The sequence below is a fragment of the Xylona heveae genome, assembly GCF_001619985.1.
Source record: "Xylona heveae TC161 unplaced genomic scaffold L228scaffold_19, whole genome shotgun sequence".
In the NCBI taxonomy this organism is placed as follows: domain Eukaryota; kingdom Fungi; phylum Ascomycota; class Xylonomycetes; order Xylonales; family Xylonaceae; genus Xylona; species Xylona heveae.
Window position 1 is genome coordinate 1 of NW_017264211.1, and position 7,429 is coordinate 7,429.

At 52.6% G+C, this 7,429-nt stretch overlaps 4 protein-coding genes across 4 annotated transcripts; all 4 read right to left on the minus strand.

Moving 5' to 3' along the window:
* Window positions 1-543: 543 nt before the first annotated feature.
* On the minus strand, window positions 544-3,122 carry L228DRAFT_56339 (hypothetical protein). The gene is made up of 5 exons (XM_018336704.1): window positions 2,265-3,122; window positions 1,847-2,212; window positions 1,177-1,797; window positions 941-1,129; window positions 544-891 (listed from the first exon to the last, which is right to left on the minus strand). Exons 1-5 carry the CDS (start codon window positions 2,781-2,783, stop codon window positions 610-612), a joined length of 1,977 nt encoding a protein of 658 aa, XP_018184344.1. The 5' UTR covers window positions 2,784-3,122; the 3' UTR covers window positions 544-609.
* L228DRAFT_56410 (hypothetical protein) lies at window positions 3,034-6,007 on the minus strand. The gene is made up of 7 exons (XM_018336705.1): window positions 5,247-6,007; window positions 4,819-5,193; window positions 4,135-4,761; window positions 3,912-4,079; window positions 3,614-3,865; window positions 3,384-3,564; window positions 3,034-3,324 (listed from the first exon to the last, which is right to left on the minus strand). Exons 1-7 carry the CDS (start codon window positions 5,739-5,741, stop codon window positions 3,227-3,229), a joined length of 2,196 nt encoding a protein of 731 aa, XP_018184345.1. The 5' UTR covers window positions 5,742-6,007; the 3' UTR covers window positions 3,034-3,226.
* On the minus strand, window positions 5,467-6,827 carry L228DRAFT_56319 (hypothetical protein). The gene is made up of 5 exons (XM_018336703.1): window positions 6,750-6,827; window positions 6,431-6,688; window positions 6,187-6,373; window positions 6,071-6,127; window positions 5,467-6,007 (listed from the first exon to the last, which is right to left on the minus strand). Exons 1-5 carry the CDS (start codon window positions 6,768-6,770, stop codon window positions 5,946-5,948), a joined length of 585 nt encoding a protein of 194 aa, XP_018184346.1. The 5' UTR covers window positions 6,771-6,827; the 3' UTR covers window positions 5,467-5,945.
* L228DRAFT_251817 (hypothetical protein) lies at window positions 6,569-7,429 on the minus strand (the record flags this gene model as incomplete). The annotated part of the gene is made up of 1 exon (XM_018333650.1): window positions 6,569-7,429. A coding segment is annotated over one exon (573 nt), but the record flags the coding sequence as incomplete, so codon positions are not given.

Below are 7,429 nucleotides of genomic sequence, written 5' to 3' on the forward strand. Positions count from 1 at the left end.
AAATTAATTACTAGATCTGAAAGTACAATACAATCAACTTTAGTCAGAGAGTGAAAGAATTTTTGAGCATTGATAAATCAAACCATGGTTTGATTGATGGGAGAGCAAGATAGCTATCAAGCCAATCTACGTCAAATGTTTGTTTAAGAGCAAATCATATTATTAGTAATCATGTTGTTTACTTTTTTTTCAGGAAAGACAAGGTGTCAGGTGCTGAAAGGATTTTGGTTCGTTTCTCTTAGGGTTGTACATCTTATTCAAAATCAGTAGGTACAGATGATAGATCACTTTCAGTACTGCTGCTGTCATTCCTGGGCTCGGGTTCCTGGCTGCTCTCGCTGGTGGAGGCTCGCCGCTTCCTTGACCGTCTCCTCACCACGGGCAGTTCGACCTTCGGATGAGGCAGTTCCATCACAAAATTTTCGGGTTGAATTCTCCTCGCTCCGCTTCGTGTCTCGGGCGGTGCGGCCCGGTTGAGTGGTCGTTCATCAAGGGTTTCAGTTCCTTCAAGGTCATTCTCGGGGTTCAGGTCATACCCGTGTTGGTTGAGGAACGCGGCATAGCTCCGCAACGCTCTTCTCGCGGCCTGTCGCATGTCCTGCTCGGCAGTCAGTGGGATAGATGTAGCGTCAGGTGTGGCGGTCTTACCTCGGTCATCTGCTCCCGCTGCTTCTGCCGGCTCAAAACCACCGGCTCCGACGGCTCCGCAAGCAAACGCTGCCGGAGTGCCCGATAGGTCCACTTCGCACCAAAAAGGGCACCTTGTAGCACAAGATCGGCTTGAAGCTGTTCTGTCCGAAGAAATGGCAATCCTTGAAGTTCCCAGTTGGACGCCCACATGCTTTCCTGAATCTTTCGTCCCCAAGTGGTCCATGGAAGTGTCTCGTAGGGCTATTGCGTGTTAGGAGGTGAAGACCCCTGGAGGGGCAGGGGAACCTACCGTCTCTTCCTCCTCGGCGTGATAATTGAAGAATGCCATCACTTCCCAGTGAAAGGGATCGGTTCCAAGGTGGTGTTGCACCCGGCTCCTCAGCTCGTTCCAGATCCCGAGGTCAAACCTCTTCCGGTAGTCGGCAGCACTCATTTTGCCTTGGTCGAGGAGTGCTTGCACCTGGTCCGGAGTGGTGGTCTGTTCTGGTCAGCAATGGTCCAGACACCTGGTGCAGGAAACCTTACGTAGGTGGGCTTGACAGCGGAGTCGTTCCAGTGTTTAGAGCTTCGGTAAATCAGCATGTAGATCTGATTCTCCAGATCATCAGCACGACTGTCGTTGTCCGACCGGGTCCAATTGGGATGCTGTCGCGAGTAGGCATCGAGCGACCTATGGATGGCCTCTTTCCACGTTTCATTTCTCCGGTCTTTGGATGCATTTCCAGGCTTTTCGTACCGGGGATTGATCCACGTCACCACGTGGTGTAGGATGTACCCTGCAGTCACCCCAACTTTGTGTGTCAGACTTGCAAATTGAGCGTAGCTGATGATGCTGACGTCAGGATTGTGGACAAAGTACTGATACACGGTAAAGTACTCCATATCGTCCAGGTAGGTGAAAAAGCCCGCGCGTCGGCTCGAGTGCTCCTTTCCCCGGATAAAGACAGCTTCCTGAAGAGCCACCCGGCGTGTTTGATTCTTGCCGGCTGTTCCAGGTGGAAAGAACAAGTTCGTGAGCTCGGTCCGCGTGAAAGGCTGGCTCAATCGGGCCAATGCATTGACCTCCGAGGCTTGGATGGAGGGGAACTTTTGATCGAGGGCTGATTGAAGGGCGTCCAGCTGTGCCGTTAGTATGCCGCGAAATCGCTGCAGGAATGGTAAGCTTCGTGTGTCAAAGGCGATCACGGAAACTTACGTCGTGCATCCGCGACTTGATGGCGCTGTCAAATGCACCGACAGTCATGGTCTTCCGGCCCCACGCCGTCTGACAGAAACGGTCAATGACGTTCTTCAGAGGATGCCGGAAGAGTGTGTACCATCGCTGTGCCTCGGACGCAGAGAGCTTGCTGACTCGGCGCCCCCATTGCTCAAACGCGCTCTTTGATTTGAAAATGGTCTTTCGCTTGGCGGCAGACTCGTCATCCAGCAGGGTCGTAAGCTTGGCCCAGAGGTCACCGTCGGTGTCAACTAAGATCGTCGGCTTTCGGTTTTCTTGTAGACGTGCTCTGCCCAGCGCGCTGAGCTTTGCCTCGTTGAAAAAGTCAACAGGCCAGGCAGTGAGCTAACGTATGTCAGTGTATAGAAATCAAACCACGGTTTGAATGATGACGAACCGATTCATCCGGACTCGCGATTTGCTCTCGAAGTGCGAGTACGGCTGCACGTCGGTGCTGACCAGCGTAGAGGACGGGTGATCGGCCCCCGCCGAGTGTTTCTAATTGTCGAAATTCTGAGAAGCGGCCCCGAATGCGCCAGTCTCCCGCCGCGGCCCTTCTTAAGGCCTCCTTCAAATGCTCTCCTTCGTCGAGAAGGGCCCGAACCATCTCCTTCCAATGGGAAAGTGAAATGCCGGCAAGCATTCGATTTTCAATGGGTGTTTTGTGTATGCCGGTCTCGGCGAAGACGCGTTGAAGATGTTGCACGTGGTGCGCATCAAGCGGCCGGTTTCCATGTGTGGAGTGGACCCAGGAGGTGTTTAACTCTTCTACAGGGACAGCAACTGTCCCAAGATATGCCTGCAAAATCTCTTCATCCGCAGACTCATCCGCCTGGAGATGCAGCTGGGAAGAATCGCTACGATCACTCTCGGACGAGCTGGATGACGAGTTTTCTGCTCTGCGTTGGCGAGACATGGCTCTCAAGATGGGCAAAAGGGCATGTGGGTATCACAGTGGCGCATCTACAGGGCGGGTCAGCAGCTATTTAAGCCGTGTTTTCCTCGTAGTTGATTGCTAACACACTTGGATGCCGTTTCGGGCATGATAAAGGATGAATTCTGGCGTTATTCAAACAAAGAATTACTATTAGGCTGCACGCCTGGCTTGAACCACTAAGATGGTCTAAGCGGTGCTCAAAGAAAGCCTGAAAGAAATTTCTAGATGATACAAACTTAGCAGAATGCTGCATGCGGATGCAAACGCGCTTGCTCAAACATTCATTGATCCTTGAAGTACGCTTGCTGTCTGGCCCACGAGGACGAAAAGACGGCGAAAAGGATCAGGGCAGCGAGGAGTCACGTGATCTCATGACCGTTTTGTCACGTGCGTCTACGAGACCACAATCTATTCATGGCGAGTCACATCCTGGAGGCTTCATCGTGTATCGGCTGGTCGGCGATGCTCGTCTGCGCGGGAGTGCTCCCTTCAGGGTGCTGGCTCTGATCGTGGGGAATTGCTGGCGCGGTGGTGAGTTAGCGACTCCTTTGTCGAGAGAGATGGGTCAGAATGACGAACTTGGTGCTGGCAATCTTCGACGCTTCCGCGAGGCTCCAGCGTCTGCCCTGTCACTCTCACAAAGTTCCAAACTCAGCCAGGACACGTCCTCTTGGTCATCGTCGGCGTTGAGATTATAGCCTTTCGATTGGAGGAATTCAGCATACTGGCGGAGAGTATGACGGGCATTGTTCACCTCGTCCTTCTCGCGGATTAGCTCGGAATCCAACCATGGTTTGATTTGGACGTACCATTGTCATTCTCTCCTCGCGTGCACGGGTTCTTCTTGACGGTGGCTCTAGATCCCGCTCGCTCTGCCGCTGCAGTCGTCTCTTGATAGCACTGTACATGAGCCTGGTGCAGAATATAGCACTTTCGTGCTCCATGATCTTTCGCTCCACCCGCGGAGACACTAGATGCATGGCATTGGAGTCTTGGAGTGACCTCCACATCACGGCGCGGGTCTTGGTAGCCCAGCTCGTCCACGGCTTCGATTTGGGATCCTGACAGAGTGAGCCCTTCCCGCTGTACCACGAGATGATTCCTTACCTGCTCGATGAGACCATCTAGGAGAAATGACCGCAGGTGTGCGGACGGTACGTTGTCTTTCACCAACTGCAGTACGTCACACCATGTTTCGTGCTCGAAGCGCTTCTGGTATTTGGCGATAGCGGCTTCTCGAGGCTTCATCTCTGTCCATTCGGATGGTGGCGGAGTCTGTGGCCGTTAGTGCATTGCCTCGTCCCCTGATGGTGATGGGTAAACTCAGTACGTAGGTCGAGGCGAGAGCCTTCTCTTGCCATCCTACACGACGTTCCCCAGTGATCATCTCGATCAGATGATCGACTAAACCGCGAGCTCGGTGGCCCCCAGTGTCCTCCTGGCCCTCGGCCGGAGGCGTGCCCGGTTCCAGCTCCCGCGTTAGCACGTCCACCCATTGTTCATTTCGCCGCTCTTTGCTCGCGTTGGCGGGCTTTGTGTACGTCGGATTGAGCCAGTGAACAATGTGCTCGATGACATGGCTGGCGATGGTCATCTCCCCGTTGGCCAACGCGGCCAGCTCGGAGAAGGTGTGGACCTCTGGAGTTCTCTTCAGAACAGTCATGAACAGCGTATGATACTCCTGCTCCGACAGATACGAGAAGAGCTGGTAGCGACGGTAGAGATGGTCATTCCCTGCGAGCCGGACAGCATCATCCAGTTTTACAAGGTCTGATTTCGATCGCACCTCTCGCTCCGTCGGATAGAACAGCCTTGCCACGTATAGCTCCGTCACATAATCTTGTTCCGCGATCCGACGCACGATCTCCACATCCTGTCGAGTGTATTTCGCGCTGTGCTCGTTTCCCAGGAGGTCCCTCATGCCTTCAAAGGTTTTGTGGAACAGCTTTCGCCACACCTGCATAGCACCGTTAGCAAATCCGCTCCCAGAATCGTTTTTTTGCCTGCGGCAGACCTGATCCAAGCGCGTCCGAGCCATACGATCAAAGGCAGAAATCTTAGCGGTCTCCCGGCCCCACGGTGTCGCACAGATCCGATCCAGAAGGTCCTTCAAAGGATGCCGAAGTAAGGTGATGAATCGCTGTGCATCCTTGCCATCGATGCGCGACACCTGTGATGCCCACGTTTGGAAAGACGTTTTCGATTTCATGATGCTATCTCGTTCGCCATCCGACATTGGTTCTAAGAGAGCAGACAATCTTGCCCAGAGGTCGCCATCGCTTTCAGGGAGTATCATCGGACGCCGGTTCTCCTGTAGTCGTAGCATTGCAGAGTGGTCGAGGCGTCCCACGTCGTAGAAGTCGCAGGGCCACATCGGAATCGTGACAAACTATGATAAAGATGAGTTGCCATTTAAACCATGGTTTGATTGTAGAAGCTTACTGCGTCTTTCTCGTCTCCAGTAAAATTATCTGAATGTACGCAGAGGACATGACGAATGGCGGCTTGACGATGTTGGCCAGCGAATAGCAGTAGGCTCAAATCCCGGATGTCGGGCACAGAGGGAAACATGGCCAAGGTTGGATGATATCGATGTCTGGCATTTTTCATTGCTTCCCGTTCAGCTGGCTTATCCAACTGTGCCCGGTTCAACAGCTCATTCCAGGCCGTTAAATCGCAGCCACCAATGATCCGATTCTCGAGGGGTTCCTTCTGAAGACGCGCGTTGAGAAATTGGTCCGCCAGAGCCTTGGCTTGATTCGACCGCAGAGGGCGGTTGGCGGTCGAGATCGAGCCCCAGTCGGCGTTGAGGTGTTGGATGTTAACTGCCAAAGTTCCTAGGTACGCACCTGCAATCTGCTCTTGGACAGAATCATCGCGAATGAGATTGCTCTTTTGAAGTGCTAAGGAGCCTGTTTCGTTTTGCACACTCTCCATGGGAACTCGGTGGGATGAGATTTGGAACGTGGGAGTTGGGTTGCTCGGCTAGACAAATTAAACAACGGTTTGATTTTCACCACCTGAAATTAGCTAAGCACTTGTCCGAGGGTAACTTGATCAACATTCTGGAGCTATCTAGGGCTGGGCAATCTGCTCTCTGCTACCTATATCTATCAATTTTGGTTGAGCGAGCTGAATGTTTTATTGGGGACCAATTCCTAGATTCGCGATCTCCCGCTCCGAGATACGATTTCTCGTGCGATCTGTTCAAAGTTAGTGAAGGCCCAGTTGAGGCGCCGACAAAAACCACGAAGAAGCAAGCATACCGTGGGCAGTTCGTCGAGAACCCGGCGTTCTTTGAGGTAGCTCTTGATCATTGGCGCCTATAACCTTTGTCAGCGAACCCTATGTCGTACCCGCAGCACACACACTCATTTGATACCTTGTTGTTGTCCCAGGACGTTGCGGCTTGCTCGTTCGAGTGCGTTTGAGGTTGTCTTCCGAACCATCCCATCCAGCCGGAGGGACGAAACATCTTCCGCGTCGTCCTCTGGGTCGAGATCGTATCCGTAGGCGTTCAGATATGTCGCATAGTTCCGAAGCCAAGTGCGGCAGACGGTCTTCTCTTCCTATGATGCCGTCAATAATGAACGAGATTATCAAACCATGGTTTAATATTTACTTACTTCGTTCAAGGGCTCTTCTTCGATGATGGCAGCCCGCTTACGCTTCTTTGGCGTGAACGTGACGGGGTCGTCGCGGCGGAGGGCTTTGCGGAGCACAAAGTATGACCATCTTGCCCCAAAGATAGCCCCCCAATTTTCCAGGTCAGCGACGTTCGAGTCCGAATGCAGAAAGTTCAAATTTTTCAACTCTGGGTTCAGAGACATCATCGTCTCGCGGATCTTTGGACCCCAGATGGTCCACGGCTTTGATTTGAGTCCCTGCAACATAGTCAGGATGTTGCCCCGATCATCCTTCTGTGCTGTGACTTGGGTTACGTACCTCGACAGATATACCGGCCATGAGTGGATTCGTGATTGCTCCGTCGCAGAAATACTCTTCTACGAGTCTGAGAACGTCAACCCATACTTCTAGGTCAAACCTTTTACGATACATCGAAACGTTGCGTTCCTGATCGCCCCCTTTTTCGTATGCCTCTGGCAACTCCTCCTGTGTCAAGCGTTACCGGGAGTACCGGTGGACATGATTGGCAGGCACTTACGTAGGTTTCGGTCAACGCCTTTTCCAGCCAGATTGGATTATCCCGCACAAGCTCAAAGAGTCGCACAATAAACGCATTGACCGGGTTTAATTGACATCCCAGCCAGGTCGTACTCTCGATATCTGGTCGGATCTGTGCGCTGAGGAAAATCGACCACTGTTCGTACCGCCTTGCTGCATCGGCATTGCCGGGTTTTTTGTACTGTCGATGCACCCACTTCGTTATATGGTGCAGAAGAAACTTGCACACTCTGCCGGGACCTGAAGCAAGATGGCCGATGTCGAGAAAGTCGTGTAGATGTGGCGGACTTCTCTTGAGGGTGTCGTAGACTCTATTATAGTCGTCGTTTGAAAGGTATGAAAACAAATGAGGGGGTCGCCAACTTGCACCATCTCTGTCGCGGCTTGTCCCCAGCAACTGCTGAATATCTTTGGCAGGAAAAAAGTGCTTCTCAAGGTCT

Bases quoted from the DNA above. Each gene is read 5' to 3' on its own strand.
- L228DRAFT_56339 (XM_018336704.1), bottom strand. From the start codon at position 2,783: ATGTCTCGCCAACGCAGAGCAGAAAACTCGTCATCCAGCTCGTCCGAG. The intron at 2,213-2,264 runs GTTCGTCATCAT...GACATACGTTAG, and splicing joins TCGCGAGTCCGGATGAATCG to CTCACTGCCTGGCCTGTTGA. The intron at 1,798-1,846 runs GTAAGTTTCCGT...CCATTCCTGCAG, and splicing joins TCAAGTCGCGGATGCACGAC to CGATTTCGCGGCATACTAAC.
- L228DRAFT_56410 (XM_018336705.1), bottom strand. From the start codon at position 5,741: ATGGAGAGTGTGCAAAACGAAACAGGCTCCTTAGCACTTCAAAAGAGC. The intron at 5,194-5,246 runs GTAAGCTTCTAC...TCTTTATCATAG, and splicing joins CTGGAGACGAGAAAGACGCA to TTTGTCACGATTCCGATGTG. The intron at 4,762-4,818 runs GTCTGCCGCAGG...GGTGCTATGCAG, and splicing joins CTCGGACGCGCTTGGATCAG to GTGTGGCGAAAGCTGTTCCA.
- L228DRAFT_56319 (XM_018336703.1), bottom strand. From the start codon at position 6,770: ATGGCCGGTATATCTGTCGAG. The intron at 6,374-6,430 runs GTAAGTAAATAT...ACGGCATCATAG, and splicing joins AAGAAGAGCCCTTGAACGAA to GAAGAGAAGACCGTCTGCCG. The intron at 6,008-6,070 runs GTATGCTTGCTT...AACTTTGAACAG, and splicing joins TTCTCGACGAACTGCCCACG to ATCGCACGAGAAATCGTATC.